Consider the following 21,642-nt stretch of genomic DNA (forward strand, 5'->3'; position numbering starts at 1 on the left):
TCAGCAGGCGATTAAAGAGCTGGTTATAACAGAGGGGCCTGCTGATGTGCTAACCAGATGTCAGTTCTGTATACTTTTCTTTCTTTTCTGAATTTCACCAAAATCAATTTGATTCTCCTTTCCAGTGCTGGAATGCTAAATCCAAGCTTGGATTGGATGCGATATATAAAAAATATCAAGTAATGTCCAGATGAATAGTGTAAAGATATCAGTTTGAGGTTAGATGACCACTTTGACCCATATCATTATTAAGGTATTAAAAAGTTAGGTAGAGTGTTTAAAATATCTTATTGTAAACAGATAATCTTGGTCTAAGCAATTACAACTCCTTCAAACAGGGTCATGTTTTGTCATGTCTGCAGCTTTGTGTTATTAGGACTAGATCATCATTCATCCATCGTATCTGGATAATAATCATGAGTATTTATGCTAGCTTTGTGCCATTTTAAGTGTGTTTGTTTCGGTCCACACTCCAGAGTTTTTTCATATTGTTTGAAGCTGAACAGGTAGCACAAGAATTCCCAACTGTCTTTGAAAGTTAAGAACTTCTAATTTAATTAGTTAAGTCACAAAATATTTGTTATGTGTTTCTCTTCAAAGCATGTATTTTATATCAAGTTTTCTTTTTGAAAACCTGGTGAAGATACAAAGATATTACTGCTGATGTATAATCACTTTTATGTAACTTAGTTGGTTTCTTTTACATAACTGTATGTTGCTTATTCAGGATACATTTGTTCTTTTGATGTAAAATCAGAAGAACATGTACAAATGTAGAAGATTGTAGCATTGGGTTAGGTTTCCAAGAGCATTATTTTGCCTTAGTCGTGTTTTAGTACAGCTGAGGCCAGGTTTCAAAAGATGATGAGTGAGTGTGTGACAGAAAGGGGGTTTGTTTGTTTGTTTTGGTTTGTGTGTGGGTTTTTTTCTTTTTTGGATTTTTTTTTGAGGGGGGGTGTGGGGGTTTGGTTTTACAGAAGAGGTGAATTCATAATAAGCCAGACAACATTCTGTGATGAAATATTTGATGTTGTCTGTCCTACCTGCATTGGCTTAGGTGTAGAGTTCAGTCTTCTGTTTGGATTTTCTTTGTCAGCTTCCAAACAGTGGAGGTAGCCTGCAGGTGATAAGTATCCCATTAATCTTTCTGATCCTCTAGCACTTGAGCATGAGAATAGCTGATCAATTACAGCAATTGTCTCCCTAAATGAGCTTTGCACATCTGCCTCTTATTTCATTAACTGTCTGCCCCTCTATCTGATAAAAAGGAAGCCTAGTGGCTTCTTATAGCTTGTTCTGTGTTACTGTACAAAAAGGATGGGGTTGTTAGCAAAATGACCACAAAAGGGTATTTATCCACTCCTCAAAATAAATATACATGCTATCGTGTAGCAGTGCTTTTGTCTCTAATCACTGTTTGTAGAAACCTTCTTAAAGCACATCAGTTTGCTTTACAGCCGCCTATTTAGAACTTACTTGTAAGCTTATTTGTAAAATCATCATTTTTATAACACAGTCAAAGTGTTTCCATGCCCTAAAGCATCGTATCAATGTCTATATGGTTTTAGACAACAGAAGCTAGCATATGTAAAGTTAACAGTAGAAATGAAATTTCCTGCAAGTGTCTTTTCAATGGATCTTTAAAATACTGAGACATGGCATCCTTCTCTCAGAGAGTAAATTTACATTTCCAAAGCTGCAAATGAGTATTTGCAATAGTAACAATGTTATTAGGTATTTATTATCAAAATACAAAACAATGAGTAGCAGTTAGACTACATAATTCAAGGTCTGTTTTAAGAAGTATGACCTAAAAATTACGGGGTTTGATTTTAATAAAAATAGGATTTCACATGAATGCCTCTTTCATTAATACTCAAGCTTTCATTTACAGGACAATCAATTACCAGATGAAAATTAAAATAATGTCTAAGCAGAGGCTTTATTCTTACTTGTTATTAACTGATCACTTTATTCTCATGAATTTACATGATTTAATATTCAAAATCTGTTAACTTTTGTTTATCATTCATTAAATTGCTTTGGATTATACCAATATTTATTTATTTGTTTGTTTAAGTAACTAAGCTAAATGCCAATAATAATTGGAAGACATTCTGTCCTGAACTGGCCTAGATTATTCTGGGTAATTCTTATGAAAATTTAAATATTCTTGAAACTGAAATTCTCGATTAATTGTGCTAGAAACTTCTTTTAGTCGGTTTGAGTTAGAAAAAATACGTATTTTTTATAGTTTCTGGATTTCTGGAACCATGGAGTTTTAATATCAAAATACCACCATCTTTTAAACTAATTTTTGACTCTTTATTGCAGGTCTTGTTTGTATGAAGTCAAGTACTTCAGTGGTTGAGCTGGTTATGCTGCTTTGTTCACAGGTGAGACATTCTCTGGTTTTGTTTGTATTAATTTCCTTGTAAAATTACTGCCAGCCAAAGAATTGTAGCTAGTAGTTTTTTTCATTCTTCCATTTCATTACTTAAAAAAAAAGAAAAAGAAAAATTACTTTCTTCTGGTGATATTGTCTTCTTTTTTTTTTTTTTTTTTTTTTTTTTTTTTTTTTAGATATGCATTCTGTAGATTTTCTATATTCACAGGGTATATTTGCATTTATGTTCTAAAAGTGTATGAATGTACATTATGCATTTTCTCTGTGTATGAGCTCTCCTTCAGGCCTGTTATTTAGAATGTGTAAGTAGGATACTGTGGTCATAATTTTATGTTGAAATCTGCTTTTGAATTAGTAATTTTTTTAAACTTTACTTTGTGCTGACTATTACTTTTGATATACGAGACATAACACTGAATATTTTGCGTAGCTGTCAGTATATAAAAAGCAGAGGAACATGGATTAGGTACTCCTCAAGAACCGGCAGAAGCAGAACATTTCTATATAAAACTTCTCTGTTTAATTATTGGGGTTTTAACACAGCAGTAATGAGTTTCTCAGAATTCCAAATTAATCAGTATTTTGATATCCTTTCAAAAATAAAATAGTGAAGGCTAAACTAGTTTCTCATACTGTTTGGATTATTTATATCTCAATTTTCATACTACTTGTTTTGAAAGAGTGTTTTTGGCTAATATTGTATATATACCCTTTACTTTAAACTGCCATTAAGAAATTATCAGCAAACATTTTAGAACTGTCTTCATCTCGTAGAATGTAAGAAAAATATGATTTCCCAACAGATCTAAACAACTTTACAAGTTTTTATACTTCCCTAAAAACTTGTAACATTTCATTAACCACAGAAATATAGTACCAGTTCAGCTGAAAATGAGATTGTATATAAAATGCCCATGTTAACTTATTATATAATAATCAAAGAAAATTACTTCTTTGTAGCTCTCCTAAAGCATTCACTACTGCACATTGACAGCATACACCAAAAATATACTGTAAACAAAGACATTTCTAGGGACAATTGAAGTGCAGATCTACTTTTGAGAAATAGGTCTGAAAATAATAAGCATTTACAACTGGTTTTGGGGGAAAGTGTTCCAACTTACCTTGCCTGTCTGTAGGTTGCATTTCTTCAAGCTTGTGTCATAAGGAAGTCATTAAATCTTTTCCTTTTTTATTTTTTTCCTCTTCCTTTTTTTTTTCTTTTTTTTTTTTTTTTCTCTTATAGAGGGATATCAGTTAGGGAAAAGTAAAAGAAAAATACATCCCTGGCAGGAATCCTCAGCGGGATTTCAACTTCAAACCTTCTTTAGCAGGGCACTTGAAAAATTTGTTACCTAATGGTGAAGTTCTGGTTTCCAAGAAAATTCCAAAAGATCCATTAAGGCTTTTGAGCTCAATGTTCATGTCATACAACTTTTTTCTTTTCTTTTTAGCAGCTTTTGAAACATTTTTTCGAGGGAAGGAATAACTTACAGTTCTTTCTTCCCTAGCCTTGGTTTTACTGCAGTTCTCAGGAATAAAGTGGAATGTAGCATTAGGGTCTGGTGTCTTTGATGGCCTCATCATCTAATCATAGGTTTAACATTACTCATTTGCTGGCTCCAGGAATTCCTGCCATTAAGGGCCCTAGAGATGAAACTTTGCCTCAAATATTGATTGAAAGGAAGAGAGAGAAATTTAAGCTCTTTCTGCAATGCTCTTTCTTTAGACATCTCAGTAAAGCTATGTAACAAATGCAGCAAAAATCAATTTGTTATTTTTATGACTACTATACATACTGGGTTTTATTTCAAAGTATTTTAAAAATAAGATTTGCTTTATACCTGGAATAATGGGAAGAGCCTAATCATTTTGAATCTTCAAGCGTTTATTTATTTTCTTCAGTGTTTGCTTGAAAGAACTCTTTTTCATCTACCTAATTACTTGGGGAAATTGCACGCTTTTAGTTTTTATACTCCATCTTGATACTTCAGGGTCGTTTCCTTGTCTTCTAAACAGAGAGGATTTTGTCTCCTGATGTCCATTTATTAATAAGTACTTCAGGAGCTGATGCTGTCTTGTTCGTTGAGGGAGTCATGGTAATTGTTTCTACCGGAACTGGTCAACAGGGGGCCATAGTGCTGCAAATTGCAGTCTCCTCCCCCTCACCTTCCTGACACCTGGAACATTCTTCAGAGCAGCATCTCCACAGAATATAGTGGCTTGTCCTATAGGTGTAAACAAGCCAGTCTTTACTTCTGTTCATCTACAGGGAGGGTGTTTTGGTTTTTGTTTTTTTTGTTTGTGGTTTATTTTTTTTTTTTCTATTTATGTTTTAAAACTATATGTCTATATGTCTAAACTATATGTCTATGTCTAAACTATAAGAAAACATGAGATAAATGGTGTGAAAATACTAATACATAAAATGGCCTGAAGAAAATGACAGACAGCCAAATGTTATTATCCAGCCTAATGTTAGCAGAACTTGGAATTAGGATGGTAGGAGATGTTGTCCACAGCAAATGAGGATAACTCATCTCTATATAAAGAAATAGCGCTACCTGACTTTTTCCTTATGATGAATTAAGCAATATGAACTGGAAAGACTGCATAAAGTACATAGTTTGTGGTTTTTAATAATCCCAGTGTAAATAAGGCTTTTCTTCCTTACATGGGTAAATCCTTCATATTCAAATCGAATGACATTTTACAGATTATGTGGGCAAGTTTGAAATGTGTCACTCAAAAGATAGATGATTATAATAAAAACCTTTGAAAAGTACAATTTTGTTTGCACAGGACAGAGTAACATTAGACATTGAAAAGGAAAGGGAAATGCAAAGTTTGTTTTCCTTTCATTTGCTACAGCAAATTAGATGCTTTTATGCTTTTTATGTTGGAAATTCCATGTTAACGACTACAGATTAGCAAGGATGTCAGAATTTTTTTTCTTATCTGAGCTCCTGAATAAAATCAACATTGCCAGCGGCTCACATCCAAGGTATGGTCTAAATTTACATGAAATATCACATTACAAATGTCTGAAGGTACATGTCATGGATAATTCAGTTCATATGGGCAGCCTTTTAGGCTCTGAGGGATATGCAATCAAGCCTTTTTCCCAAAGGAATTTGGAGTTTCTGTGAAAAATACATTTAAAGTTTTAAAGGAACTCCTGTATGATGGTACCTCATTTGTAGGTTTGGGGAAGGAACAAAAAGCACTAGTCTGTGTTTTCAGGATCCTTCTTGCACTGCAACATGTATTATATATTTTTTTTTTTGTAACACCTACTGCACTGGACTAAAATTTAGGGTAATTTGAAGGCTTTCTTTTCTGTATTTTTTATATAAAACATAATCACACATCCAAGTACTTGAAAAAAAAAATTCTAGATAATTGATAATAAATATATAATTATTTAAACTTTTCCTAGAATAGGCATTTTTATTTGGATTTAATCTGTTTTAAGAAAAAATGGATGAAGATGTGTTATGTTTGACAAGATCTGTGCTTGATTAGCTGGTCTTTGTTCCCTCAGCCTAGGTGAGCATGTCACAGCTGTGTTGCTGTTGGAGTGGCAGATTTCTTCAATAAACCATGCAGTTTAAGAATAATGCATCAATTTTTGCTGTGTAGTTCCTTCTTACATCAGATTTAGATTTCAGTTACTTTTTTTCATATTCCTTTTTTTTTTTTTTTTTTTTTTTTTTTTCTGACCAAAACACTACAATAGTTTCTAATTACTTCCAGATCTTTTATGGATTCTTCTCTTTGCGGAGACAGCCTCTGAAGAAACTGAGTAGTTGTGTCTCAAAGGAGTTTTATCTTATGCCACTTCTATTTTTCTGTATCCTATCCATTAACAAGGGTAATTTATTTTCTTAAAAAGAAAATACTGTCTTATTATTTAAGACATCTTGTTACACAATCTGTTTAAAAATATAATTATTAAAATGATAAATGCCTTATTGTCCTAAGTGGCAGAAAAAATTCAGAATATCTAGAATTTAATCCCACTCCAAGGAGAAGTGTAAAAACAAATGCACAATAAAAAACTATCCCAAAGGCATGCCTGACTGGTGTAAATTCAAAGGGAATCCTTGGAGAGGAAATTTGGTGGTTGTTTTATCTCTGAGAATAGAGAAAGACCCAACAACTAGGCACTGCAGGCATTTCAGTAGACACCAACACATCGAAATTTATATTCTGCCTCAAAGTATGGGATAACTCTTCAGAAACTGGCAGTTGCTCAACACAGAAACCAAGCAGGGGGGGAAAAAGGATCTGGTCCCTGCGGTTGACCAGAAGAAACCCTAAAATGTGCAATTCATGCAGTAGAAGCACAATTAGAAGTGTACAATTCTTGATACTAAACATATTGTATTCAAGTGTTTCTGTAGGAGTTTAAGGAGTAAATGTCCAGTTCTGCTGTGCAGAAACCTTTTACTTTTCATTATAGATTTTCCTTTTTAGCAATATTTCTTGTCTATTTTCTCTTGTTGCCAATATTCGATTCATCTATAATTATTCAACTTCTTGGTCTCCCTCCAGAGGTATTCCTAGAGTTCTCATAGTCTGTAATTTTGGTTAAATAAGTGATAACTTATTTCAGAGTAACTGTGATAGCAGAACAGTTACAGAAGTGTTTGCTATTTGTCTTTTTCACACCAACTGCAATAGGAAAGGCTTATAAGTAATAATTGTTTCTCTTAAATCTAAGGAAAAAATCCCCTGCAACTTAATCTGCATAGGAAATTAAGTTTTATCAAACTTCAGTGATGAAATAAGGGTTGCTTATGCAAATTCCTATGAGGATATAATTTTTTTAACTCTCTTTCCCTTATCATGAAACAAATTGGGTGTTTTACCTTTGCTTGTGTTTTCCCATTTGTTCTGTTGCATTATCCACTGTTTCTGTTTTCGTACTAGTGCAAATAGGAGACAATGCTGCATTTATAATCACTGCAAAAGACTGAATTAAGATTTGATTTTATAGAGGGGAATGATGCACAGAAACACACGTGCAAACATACAGAAACTCATTGTTTCAATAATCCTTGTTTCCAGCATATCTTTAAAACATTTATCCTAACAAAGTTCTGTATCGGTTACGCTACTTCCATCCTGCAGCTTCTTCTCTGCTCACCCCACTTTCATACCAGTGCTGATACAAGACTAACTGACAAACACATGTGAAAACTGCTCAGACGCTTGTTCCTTGGTTTAGTGGGTTAAGCTAAGAACCTTGTTCAAAAGCCACCAGAGCTACTCAAAGAAAAGGATTCAGGATTGAAAAATTGGGAGCACAGAGGGGAAAAAGAGAAAACACAACTCGTGTTTTCATGGCAGCAGGCTGTAAATTCAGATCTCTGCATCTAATGGAATCATACTCTTAGGCTGCAATTTTAGTGGTCAGTTTAGGCTTCTCTCGGTCCAAGATCACACTTGCAGATGTGTGCAATATCTTCTCCATGCCTAGCTCCATATTGCTGCTGATCCCTTTCATCAGTATATGTAATGGTGGACACAGTCACATCAAGCCAAAGATTAACACCGAGTAAAAAAAGTCATTTTTAGCTAATTATGCTTCTAGGGTAGCCATGAAACCAATAGCTTATAGCAGGTGGCAGATCGATGGCCGGGGCTCTAGGAAAGGCAGGCTGCCTCTGTGACAGTCAAGAAAGGAATTTTAACATTTGTTGGGAGAAGTTAGAGGAAGAACAAGAAGTTAAAATGAATTTTAAAAACCCCACAGATTTTCGTATGCTGAACAAGGCACTAGAAATGTGTATGAAATTGTCAGCAATGTTGCTCCAAAATGAGGCTTTGTGTATTCACATTTTACCACAGGCTCAGATTTAGGTTCAATAACCAAAACCTTTGTAGGTGAAGCAAGTACTTTCTATAATATTCTCATCATATTTGGACAACATAAAGGTCCATGAAGAGGGAAGCAATATTTTTACTGTGTCCTTATGCAGTATCAAATATGGTACAGCTTAAACACATGCTTAGGTTCTAATGTTAATTTTGGGCTCTTCATAATCCACTGCATGGCCTATACACAAATAGGTCGTTATACATAGTGTAATTTCCGAAATGAACAAGCAAGTACATGCTACAAGAAAAACAACAACAAAAAAAAACCCTTTATATGTTTTGGGGTTAGTTTGTGGATTTATTTTTTTTAGTTTGTTTGTTTGTTTGTTTGTGTGTTTGTATTTTTCTCTAAAATTAAGTGGTTTGCAAGGGAGAGAGACTTTTGTGGGTTTTTTAGATTTTTTTTTTCCACCTCAGCATTTCTCACCTGCTTTAAGGAGATCTGGTAAATGATCTTGAGAACTGTTTTCCAAAAGATGATAGTTTTTCATTACTTTTTTTTTTTTTTTTTAATATACCGTAAAGATGTATCTGAGAATTTTCTTTCATTGTCCATGTGTGGAATGTCTTCCAGCCCAATCTGTCTTCATCTCTTGGCCATCTGCTTCTGATAATCTAACTTTCAAATGGAAACCATTAGTATATTGTTTCCTACTTGTTGAGCGATTTTATTTTCTTCATCATTCTGTGAGGTGTCCTTACAGATTCCCTACATTCAGAGAACTAATTCTGTGTTTTGCTTTTAGTAATAAGCAGGATGTTTTCTTTATTATCTTATACCAGAGTTATCAAGGAACTTCTGGTCCTTTCTCTTGCTTGCCTTGTCAGAGTACTTTTTTCAAGAAATATTAAAGAATATGCATCAGTGAGATGCTGATCTGAACTTCTAGATTCATGGCAAAACAGACAGAATCAGAAAACTGTAAGAATCATCTTCTCTGTATTTAATGTGGCAAGGTATCTTCCCTGACTTCTCTATAAAGCTGCCTACAAAATTGAGAAGGATCTTAGAACAGGAGGAAATTCGTAGAAAGTCAGAGTGAGTTGGTATTTCTTAAAGGGCTGAGAAAGGATACAAAGCTCATTTCTGAAGCCCATCATTAATAACAAATATACCTTAGTTTTCAGGGGGATCACTATAATGGAGACAATATGAGGAGTATTTTTCTGTACATCCAAAGATTGACTGATTGATTTTGGGAAGACTTCAAATTAGCGATCTATCTCTAACATCAAAGAATGGTTGAGTAAAAACTGGACTGGCATTTAGAATTAATTGCCATACATAGCATATATGTTGTTAATAATAATTTTAGCATCTCTTAATGGAAAAAATATTTTTCCAGTCAGGAAGTAAGCTCTAGAAGTTGTGGAGATATGTGTATCTTGTAGCACATATCTACTATCTGTATTAGAAGATATGCAGAATTTCTACAAGATGATGAAAGATAATTTTCTAAATAAATTTGGCCATTTCCCAAGTGTTGTTTGAATAATATAAATGTTTTTGCTATTGTAGATTTTTTTTTTTCTTTTTTCTTCTGAGACATCAATGAAATGTTCCTCTGAGAATGCTTGACTTCATTTTCAAGATAAATTTGGCAATTACTGCAGGTGATCAGAAGGGCAATGGGGCTGTGTGTTTCCAAGAAAGCAAAAAATTAACATATTATTTCAAGTCAAGAAAGCAGAGGAAAAACGAGGCTGCAGTCTTGTGAAACTGTAATCTAAAACTTTCGATTACCTTTTTTTTTTAGTAAATTCTTATTCATGTAAATAGTGTCATGAAAGTTTCACATTCTTTTTCTTTCTGGGATTTGGCCAGAGGCCAGGAGTATTCCAATACTTGTGGATTTTCCTTCCAGCAGGATGTCGTCAGTCATTCTGCAACTTTCTTATTGCGGGAAATAACCACTTTTAAAATGGATGACCAATTACAAAAGCCTAAAATTGATCCCAAATTTATTTAAATAGTAGACCAAATGTATATTGTAATTATCCTCTATCAGCAGTAGATATGTGAGCGCGAGAGAAGTATACAGGCAATGTTACTCGAATTCTTAGATTTGATTCTTATTCCAAACGATAACACAAGGTTTTCAGACTCCAATATCTTTAGGTAAATTCTTCTAGGACTGTCAGGGACAGTTCTGTGATCTTAAAAACAGTATAATCACCTCAAAAATGTATGAGGCTGTATCTTGAAATCAGTTTTCCCATTTTTACTTGCTTTTACTTGCTTTTAACAGACATGGTTTCTGCCATTAAAAAAAACCAACCTACAAAACATTTCATACACCATGTAACGTGTCTTTTGAGTATTTACTCCTAAATGAAGTGAAGCAAGATATTGCTGATGTTTGGATAAGAAGTTATTGGTGACTTTAGGAGGTAACTCTACAACATGGAGTTCAAGCCTGAGCTAAATTACACGCGCATTTTGAATTGCAAACACATTTTTATAGTTTCCATTTCCTTCTCCAGATGAAAGCTTGCACTTTTTCAGCTCCATACAAGATTTTCTGTCAGATATATTCAAGGGTCTAGAAAGAAGAAAGCTGGTATAATAGAATTTCATCTGTTTCAAAAGGTTTTAATTACAATGCAGTGATCAAAGAATTGAGGTGTTGACTGAGTTATCAACGTCTTAGACTAGAAAATTCACTAAGTGTTCAGTATGACCAAAAAAAAAAAAATTAAATTCAGATCAATTAAAGACGTGAAGAAGAAGTCCAATGAAGATACAATTGATTGATACAGTAGCAGCTGTAGTTCCAGGAGAATTGTGCTATACCGGGTTTCTCTCCATTCTGTAACTGCACTTCTTTGAGAAACTTGAAATTTGTGATACAAATTTAGATTTCCTTGCAGAATGTGGAAGGTGTGAGAGAACTCTGAGAATCACCTTTCCTTTTTTTAATAACTATACTGCATCTTCACAAGATTTTTTTAAAGACATATTCTAGAAATGATGTATAAAATTTTAAAAATTCTAAGCAAAAGATTATTTGGAAAGAAATACAAACTAAAAGAAAATTTTAACATGTCAAGTCTAGTAGTTCCTTTTTTTCCTTTTTTACCCCTCCACTACTTTTTCCCAGTGCAGTATGCGTACTGGAAATTGGAGAATTTTAAAGAAATAGGACTTGGAAAATACACTTGAAAGTAAAAAGTTGTATTGATACCAGACAGTAAATGAATGTACATCATGTTTTATAAGAAAACCAAGTGAATTTCAAGTAATATCTATACTGTGTTATTCATCTCCTGTCTTCTGCCTGAAGAGTTTCATAACAGCTTTCAGTCTGAATCTTCTTTCAAGGAGATGGCACTGATGCATTCTTTATTCCGTGACACTTTTCAAGCAATGACAGAATAGATTAGGAGGAGAAGTTTAGTGGGGAAAAGAAAATGGCAATTTCCATTGTCTTAATAATTTATTGCATTTCTTATTAATTGAATTTAATAGAATTTTGCATAATATAAATTATTTACAACAAAGCCGTACTGTAAGTAATTGAACTGAGTCAATGACAAAAAGTCATAATGTTTAGTGATTATGTATGAAGACAATTTTTTATTTATATATCAATAAAGTTAAAACCTAAATTTTTGTTCTGTTTTGTACAAAGAAGTGATGCCATCATTCTCAAACACTGTCAGTGTTAGACAGCTTCTGAGTCTTCTACACCCCACCTTGTTCTGAGTCATCCCCACTGCCCTGCCAAGAAAGAGCCCCAAAGAAAGAAAGATCCATGCATTCTTGTATAGGTCTTGTTGTCTTGGACATGATTTTGTCAAAGGCATCTGTTACTTCAGCATGTAATTGCCACCAGCTTTTTTGGGGCACAGAAAAGGCTTCAAGCTCTTGCTTTAAGGCTCAGAAGATTCATGATATGAGCTACACCAAAACCACGAGATGTAGTCTAGTCATTCTAGCTCTTAGCTGCTAATAATCAAGTGACTATGCTGTGATTCCACTTGTCTACTCTCCCTGCATGCATTTCATTTGATGTTTGTTTATCAGCTTCTTGTATTTTGGGTTGAGAAAGATTTTTTTCGGAATCCATTTCTTAAAGTACATGCAATGGCATGAATGGCCATCGCAAAGGTAACCGTAATGCTGGCATTGAAATATGGTATTTTTAATCTATTGTTTACATCTTTAAAAAAAAAATGGAAATAATAAAACCAGGTGCCTCTTCACATATATAGGTCATCTCTCAGGATCACGGATCTGTTATGTTAAATTATGCCTAAAAGTTAGAGGAAATCGTGGCAGTAATGATTACTACCTTATTTGTGGATTAATGGAGGATTGAGAGTCTTTAATAAATCTTGTAGTAGCTGCTTTGTAGTGAAACAATGCATGAACCATGAATCCTAATTTCTTTCTGGTTCTGCGTCATTATGTTTTTCACTAGTTTTGGGTAGATAGTTAAGCAAGTTTCAAGCATTTTTATAATGAATAATTACTTTGGATAAATTAATGAGATTTTCCGCCTATGGAGATACAAGAGATTTGTTTGCTTCCATATAGATATCTTCTTAGTGGCTTTTTAGGCAATTTAAGATATCTCACATAAAATTCAGTTGGCCATTTTGGATGTCCTGCAGAATCTGAGACATTTGCACTGAGCAGGAGGATCTGACAAAATACTTGCAAGAATCTCTTGGGCTTTTGCAGACACAGGTAGACCTTCTGTTTCTTTTTAAAAATTTAATGAACATACTTTCTTCAACCTGTCTTAGGAAGCCTTTATTCCTTTCTCCTCTCTCTTTTCTACTTATTTCTGATTTGTAGTCATACCAGTTCCTCTTTCCTGACTGCAGTCATAGCAGCTGTGGTGCAGAAAATAATCTCAAAAAAAGAAAAAGTAATAGTAGTTTTTATAGTGTACAGTAAAAGGCGCTGATAAAAAATGCTACATTTTGAAAACTATCTCTAACCCAGACTTTTGTTTCTTTAAATGTCTCAAGGTGCCTGTGTTCAGGTAATTGAATTCTTTCATTCTTAGTTTCTCAGAGTGATTTTTTACTCTACAGAGATGATTTAACTGCTTCCAAAAGTGATATCATTAACTTCAGTTACTGGATTTGAAAAATAACAAAATCAACAGCACTGAAGAAAGCACCTGTTATAATAGTTTTGTAGCTCATAAGCGGGAAGCTTGAGTGCTGATACTCTGTCTTCCCTAACCAGGAGTTACCCACTCAGCCATGGGTTAAGAGTATGTTCATTGTTTGGGTATTTTAGTAGCTTGCCTTTTATAAAACCAATAATGAGTATTAGATTGTTGTTGTTGGGGTTTTCTTAAGATGCATGACTTGGTCAAATTTATGAATTTTCATATCATCAGTAAGAAGCACTTTCCTGATTAGTGACTAGATTTCAGAGCTATTCTTTGAGAAAATTTCCTTATCTATGCAAACCCTTTTTTTTTTTTTTTTTCCCCTCATATTAGGAAACAAGAATTGTGAATTTCTGCATGATTTTGTACTATTGGAAAAAAATTAAATGTAAATTGAATAGTTCTGTAACTGTAACCCTCTACCCATTGACAACATGAAGTCAGTCTAGGAAATCTCTCTGTGAACTGTAATCCAGATAATGTACTTTTTTGTTTTTCATTATGACACAGAGGAAACATTTATTGCTTTTAAAGAAAATTTTTAAGGAATTTTTGCAAAAGAAAGTAATCTTTACTTGTTAGAGAGAGAGAACAACCCTTTTTCATCTCACGTATCAGAATTCTTGATGTGATAGAGGCAGTGGGTTGTATGGCAAAAACTATTTGTGATGCATTGTGAAACTTCTCTTTAACTTAGTGGTTAACTTAGGAGTAAAATCCTGTTAAATTTAATATCAGTTAGGCAGTTTAAATTGTTTTGAAATTTCATCATGGAAATCTGTTAACAGTAAAACAATTTTTTAAAAAATAGTTTGTTTTCATGGGTGGGGGGTTGTTGATTTTTTTTTTTCTTTGTTTGCTTGTTTCTTTTTTTTCCACTTAAAATCGGAAAGAAGGAAAAGTTGAACTCCGGGAGGATGTATTTTATACAAATTATTGCCTTTCATTTATAATAAAATGTGCAACATGAAGAAGGTACTTTGTTGCACTAATGTTCCTTGGGAAACTGCATGAACCAGAGAAACAAGATGTGTTTTCATATTCTCTAGACAAGGAAACTAAAGCTTGCTTAAGGGTGAAACAGAAGACATAAGCACCTAAAATTTATTTGAAAATCTGAATTAATTACAGTTTTTAAATGATCAGATCATTCTTTGGCGAGGGGGGGTGGGGGGTGAGTTGTGGGGAATTAAGAAGGTCTGCCTAAATTCAATCTCCTTAGGAAGTCACCAGGGTCAGCTTCAAAAATATGGTTTAAAATCCTTGGGTTTTGATCATGTTATGTTTTACCTTCTTAGGAATGGCAAAATTCTATTCAGAAGAATGCAGGACTTGCATTTATTGAGCTCATCAATGAAGGAAGGTAATGAATTTCAAAGCTTTTGAACAAGTAGTCACTTTGCATTTATTCCATTGGGTGATAATACTTCCTCACCATCTGTTCCAAAAAGATTGTGAAAAGGCTGTGTTAATTAAGAGATTTATTGTATAAACACTTTATATAGTAAATATTTAATTTGTAAGTGTGTAAGTTTTGAATTTTTTGTTTATTGACAGAAGGAAATAGAATTCCCTTGAACTGCATATAAGTTTAGAGTTATTTGAGAATTGAACCACCATTCTCCAGAGCAGCAAGGTTGTTTTACCCAGACAGTCCAGGGAGCCCAATCTGTAAAACCATCTGCTGCTCCATCTGTTTTAGGAGCACAGCATTCTTTTTATGTTATGTACTTCTCTACACTATCATTTCATGATTATTTTATCTTGAATTTCCCGTCCAATTTGAGTCCTGTAAACCACACAAGACATTATGTTTCTATAAGCTTCCTTGATTTTGAAAATTTTTATGGAATTTTTTACTCATCTTCAAGTAATTTTAATTCTGTGTGTTCTACTGAGGGCATTGTTTCTCAGTACTTCCAGCCAGGAAGCTAGGAAGCAAAGGGAGACTCTTTGGCCCTTCTGGTAGAAGAGTACCCAAGACAAACAAACCACTTATATAATGTATCTGATTTGTATTGGCCAATATATTAAATCCATTGGAATCTACACATTTTGCTATGTGCAGCAAAAAAAAAAAAAAAAAAAAAAAAAAAAAAAAAAAAAAAAAAAAAAAAAAAAATTCCTCCCTGTTGAGGAGATTTTATATGTGATTTTTTTTTCAGCAGTGATATCTCATTACCAAAGTGAAGTATCAAGTCTTCTCTTTATTGTAGGATATTTTTTGTCTGGCTGATATTTTGGTGGTTAAATCATACATTTATTTGAAATGAAATTGAGAAAATGTCAAAGTGTAGAAATATAGGAGTATGAGTGTGCTATTACCCATTATTTGGCTGGTATGAATTATCCTGGATTCCCTGTGCAGTTGTAGTGTTATATAGCAGTAGGAAACAGAAGTTCCTCCACTGGAAATTCTTCTTGCTATGAAGTGCAAATATGAGTTTTTGCACCATAATAGGGCTCACCTGAGTGGTCATGTACTGGACCTTGTACAAGAAATATTACCTGGCAACAGGCTAAATAATTACAGTAAGCTTATGTTCTTGGATAGTAATATGCAATACCATTTAGACCTTTTTTTATTTTCTCAGCCAGGATATTGAGGTTGGGTATTATTGCATGCTCACTATCGATAAAATGACTGTTCTGAACAAATCCTATATCTGCATATTTTTAGCAGTCAAGTTTTAAGATATCAGTGGACCTTCTAATCCCCTCTAACCATGACTTTTCAAAAGCAAGTAGCATTTGAGAATTGCTCCTTAAATCCAATCATAGGAATATATAATCAAACTGCCCTTGGACACATGTTTCTCCCTATACTTTTCTCAGAAAAGTGTTTTAGAATAAGTGTATGTGCATTACTGGAATGCTTATCTTTGCAATCAGCCCATTGGTTTTTAATTTACCCTTTTGGGGACAAAGATAACAATCCTTTAACTGAAAATTGTTATAAATATTTATTCTGCTTAATAGCTAAACTTGTGAATGCAATTCATCAATCATAGCTAGAGAATGCAATTGTGCAGTTGTCAACAATTAACAGGACATAAACAGTTGATGAATGTGAAGCTGAATTAAAGTGCTCCCTAGGATAACCTGAAATTATAAACTGGATCATTTAAAGGAATCTAACAAAGGATCTTTATAATTAAAACAAAGCAGGGTTAATGGGATGTAAAATTGCATATAATCGCTGTGCAATAATGATTGAATTTTAAATTATTAAAAGCAAAAGGAAGACTAATAATATTTTGAAGGACTTTCTGGGTAAGATTTTGAGAGACCTGGGAAATAAATCAAAAGTTTTGAGGATGATTTTTCTTTTGAATGTGGATTAAAATATTTAGATGTAATGTGGAACTCCACAGTTTTAATATCCTCAGTTAGACATGTCTGTTTTAATATATGGATGCTATAAGGTGATTTTCTGAGTGCCTAACTCTTGTTATTTCTTCTTTAAATAATTTAATTGCCTTTCAGTTCTTTGAATGTATTAGAAACGTTCTTAAACAAAGTATTTCAGTTTAGCTGTAGTGTAAACAATTACATCTATATTCCTGTTACTTTATCAATCATCATTTTCATTTTAAAGTGTTATATTTACTACATTTCTGGGGTTTTTTGGCATAAATAATGTTTTTTTAGGAAGATCTTAATAACGTATGCTTTAGGAATTCAATACAGAAGCACTGATACAGTTTTCTAAAAACAAGACTGTTGTAACAGCTTTTAGTGCAACAAAAGATCTGACTGCAGATTTAAATTCATTCTTTCAAGGTATGTAATACACCTAAAAGATTTACTGACATCCTGGTTATGATCTTGAACTTTAGGCTTCTATTTAATCATTTTCCTGCTATGGATGTGTGATGCTGAGGGTATCACACATGTCAAGAACTTCACTGACAGCAGCTTAATTAAGATTTTATATTTACACTGGAATGTACGCATAAACAGAATTCATAATTTTAGAGCTGGATGCATCTGCAACGTTGGCTGTGAAAGGTGACATGAAAGGACTTCTTTAGGAATGCTATGTGAGGGAGAGTACGGCCCACATTTAAGTGGAGTAATGATGGATGGTTAAAAGAAAATGGCTGCTCGCTGACAAAAACAAGAGATAAGAGCACCCACCTCTAGTAAATATGTATACAAATGCATACATCTTGGGCAACTAGGAGTAGAACTTACTCCACATGCAATCATAAAACTATGACATCATTGGAAGGAATTAATAAGATTTGGTGGGACAGCCTGCACTGCATGACAGAAGTGCTGCAATAGACAGTTTCCTTGGAAAAGGTAGCCAGAGAAAGCAAGGAGGGGGTGTTACCTTCTCTGTGAAAAAACAGTTTGGATTTTTGAAGTTCTTCAGTGGGATGGAAGATAGTCTGGTTGATAGCATATAGAACAGGATGAGAGGAGAGTCCAGAGAAGAGTCATGGTGGTCTTACAGACCACTCGGAATGAGCAAGGGAAAGGAAGAGGCATCCTCTAAACATCTTAAGGTATCTGGATCACAAACTCTAGCTCCCCTTTAGGGTCTTTAACCTTCCTGACAACCTCTGGAAGTGCAACAAGTTGGGATGCAGGGAGGGAAGACAGTTCCTGAAGAGTGCTGGGGTTGATTTCTTGATGAAACAGGATGAGACAGCTAAGAGTGATGCACAGCAGGATCTGCTATTTACCAGTAAGCAAGAATTAGTTTTGAATGTGATTAATTAATAGCACCATTTTCTGTACTTGTCATGAAACAGTGGTGTTCAAAGCCCTGAGGGAAGTGATTGAGAGTAACAGGATACAGCATCCAAGATTGCAAATTTTAGCCTATTCAGGAAACTGGTCAGTAGGATCCCCTGGGAGGCAAATGTATGTGTCGAGGTAGCTCTAAAATGTGCAAAGGTTTTAAGTACAGCATTATCCAAGTGCAGGAACAGGAAAAAATGTATATGTAGCAAGAGAGTGGTTTAGCCATCAAAAGAAATTAACGTAGAGCTCTGATGCAAAAGAGAGTACACAGGAGGTGGAAATAGAAGCTGGCTAGAAAGGAGGAATTTAGAAGCGTGAGCACATAAGGAATATTGTCAGGAAGGCCAGTAGTCAGCTGGAAAAGAAACTTGGAAGAGATCTCAAGGAGAACAAGAGCTTCATTTGTAAGCTGACCAAGAGAAATGTCTTGTTGTTGAATGAGGTGGATGATTTAGTCATAGTTATGACTAAGATGCTCAATGCCTTATTTGCCTCGGTCTTCATTAAATTTTATCAAGTCTCTGTCTTTAGTGAAAGGATCCAAGGAGGACATCTACCAATAGTGGATAAGGTTTGAGTCAAGAATTCCTTGAGACAACTTGTCCCATACAAACCCATGATACCTGATGGGGTACATCTGATGGGTATGAAAGTCTTTGCAAGCTGATCACCAATCTGAGAAGTTAAGGAATACACCCATCTTTAAAACAGTCCTCAAAATCCAGGGGAAAGCTTGTCATTTTTTCTTCTGGCCCTTGAAAGACTGCATAAGAAGTCCCTTTGAAACACATTCTCTCTGCTTGAAAGAGAAGGTAGTTGAGAACAATTGGCATGAATTTACAAAAACTAAACTCTTCACGGGCCAACCTGTTTGCTTTCTGTGATAAAAAAGATAAAACAATCAGATTTGTGGTCACAGGAGTAACAACGAACTTCATTCATCTTGACACTGGAAAGATCCCTCAATACTCATGCATCAGTTAGAACTCTACATTCTGAATGGATGGACAGCTAAATAGAAAACTTACTACTTAAACAGGGTCCAAGGTTTGTAGTTAATTGGTTGTACCTTAGCTTGATATTTTTGACAAGCAGAGTATATTAGGGATCTATTCTGCCTAAGAGATGGATTTTATAGGTCATGATCTGTTCATCTTTCAGAGCTGAATTTCCTCATCATCCATTTCCTTCCTCCATTATGCTTTCACAACACTCACCTCTTTAAAGAGATGATCTTGTTTCTTTCATTTAAATATTTCCCTTTACTTTTTACATAATTTCTTCATTTTAAATAGAAGTAGTCTAATTCTAATATAAATTTAAGGCAACACAAGCCAGTATTTATTCTCAGATTTAAAATTGTAAACTTTGCTCCGTAATTCCATTTCTGTACCTGAGTTTGCTTTCTGCCTTTAGCCATGAAAATATATATTTTAGCATATCCACCTTTGTGAACCTCAGAGCATACTTAAAATTCACAAGAAACCATTTTCTTTAAAACCTTGGTTTTTTGGAATATTTTGAAAAAATAACAATGTTTAAATAGTCTGGAAATCAGTGTTTCTTTAAATTTTGATGAATGGCTGATTCAGTCCTGGAAGGAGACTCATAAAGATTTATATTCTTTCTTGTTATCTCAACTGAGATTGTGAGGTAATTCACAATCAAATTTTCTTTTGGACATCCTCTGTTGCAGTTTGGCTGTTCTGATGTGTTTGGTTTGTGGAAAATTGGTTCACAGCCATTATTCACTGTCTGCAATACTTAAATGTTCAGGCATATGTTAAAAGGTATATCTATAGTACCACTTGCCATATTTGATTTATGATGAGCATCTGCAGTTGGGTCTCTTAATATTTCTCAAAGATTTAGTAGTAGGGTCCAAAATGGATGCTGTTCCTTGTTTCCTTTTTGATAATGATCTTGATTACAGGACAGAATGGGGACCTGACCTGAATCATCCAAGAAGGCGAGATGTTGGGTCACCATACCATATGGAGCTCAGGGCTACCACGTGCAAAGGATTCTGGTCTGATGTGCAAAATCCAATATGTGCAAATATAGTCAGAAAATAACACTGGGGAACCAGTAGCACTTAGAAACCATAGCAAAGGTGTTTGATTATCCTGTCTTTAACAGATATAACCAATTTCTGCTGCTTTATTGCCATCCTCACCAAGTGTAGCTTTTGATTGGAGGAATCCTTTATTAACTGTGTGTGGCCGTTTTATGGAAAATTATCCTAAATGTCATCTTCCTTTGGTAGAGGATTCCTGTCATAGACACTTCTGTAAAAGTGAGCACTGAATGTCTGTATTTCTACTCCATCTAAGTGTGAGCTTGTGTCCCTTGTTAAGATGTGCTTCTTCATAATCTCATAGTCCTTACTATAGCTAACTTTGTCCTACCTCCAGACAAATAGTTTGTGTTAAACAAAGTGTACATTGTTATGGTAATCATGTCTGTACTTGATGGGTCAGTACACCTGTAGTTCTTAGACCTGTTGGAGGTTTTGAGGTATCCTTTCCCCTTCTAGTATTGCCTGATCAGGTCATATCTCAATGCGGAGGCTGATCTTGAGATAAAGACCATCTCAGTTGTAACTGCTCGTCATGGATGTTTACTGGGTAGTCACTATTATGAAGAGACAGATTCCTCTTGATTTGGAAAATTCTTCTGCGAAATAGCAAATCTTTATGGAGAGTGGAACAGATTCTTTGTAGTCATCTCTGAGTATCATTGAATCTGTTACAGCTTCTGTGACGTTTCTGAAACAATTATAGTTACCCTCCATGAAATTTGTCTTGTCAATGTGCTTACATTGTAGTTGAATAACCATGAATAGCATGCTGTAATTTCAAACTTTTCTTTAAGGAATTCATCATCATTGCTGTCTTGCAAGAAATAAGACCTCTGTGTTAGACATTTCTTCACAAAGTTTATAGGAATTTACTTTCAAAGTATTCATAGCAGTACTGCATCTTGTGGAACTTCAAACTCTTCAAGTAAGACTAGTTTATGAACTGTCCTATTGGAAATACCAAGTGAAATGATAGGTTTCATTTCTTATGAGCGCCATTAAGAGTAATAATTGTCAAAATAACTGTTTGATGAAAACATGGCACATTTCCAGGCTGGTTTTTGTTTGGTTGGGTTTGTTTGTTTTTTTTTTTTGTAATAAAGCTACGGTCATATGATGGAAGTAAGTCAGAGAAACATCTGTACATCTGTTTCCCTAAACATATGAGTTGGCAGAACTTGAGGAATGAGTAGAGGAAGCAAGACCTTAGCTAAATTATAACAAATGTTCATTTGGTAATCTTTTTTGAAAATTGATGTTTGGGAATGATATGGGTTTTTAATTTGTGTCAAATAAAGGAAAGATGGGGTATGCTCAATCCTTTTGTCTAGCAGCATAAAAACTGTGAGCACTTTCTCTCCATGTGAGATTATTACTAGGAA

The 21,642-nt window shown here is 34.3% G+C and overlaps 1 protein-coding gene across 11 annotated transcripts in view; it reads left to right on the forward strand.

The window, feature by feature from the left end:
• NBEA (neurobeachin) overlaps nt 1–21,642 on the forward strand; it is a 460,498-nt gene that overhangs the window by 212,601 nt on the left and 226,255 nt on the right. For all 11 annotated transcript variants that reach the window (XM_058419545.1, XM_058419546.1, XM_058419548.1 and 8 more), the window contains 2 exons: nt 2,335–2,396; nt 14,724–14,788. In XM_058419545.1, the coding sequence (XP_058275528.1) occupies nt 2,335–2,396; nt 14,724–14,788 (127 nt within the window). The remainder of the gene's footprint in view (nt 1–2,334; nt 2,397–14,723; nt 14,789–21,642) is intronic.

This window comes from Hirundo rustica, chromosome 2 (assembly GCF_015227805.2).
Source record: "Hirundo rustica isolate bHirRus1 chromosome 2, bHirRus1.pri.v3, whole genome shotgun sequence".
Taxonomy (NCBI): domain Eukaryota; kingdom Metazoa; phylum Chordata; class Aves; order Passeriformes; family Hirundinidae; genus Hirundo; species Hirundo rustica.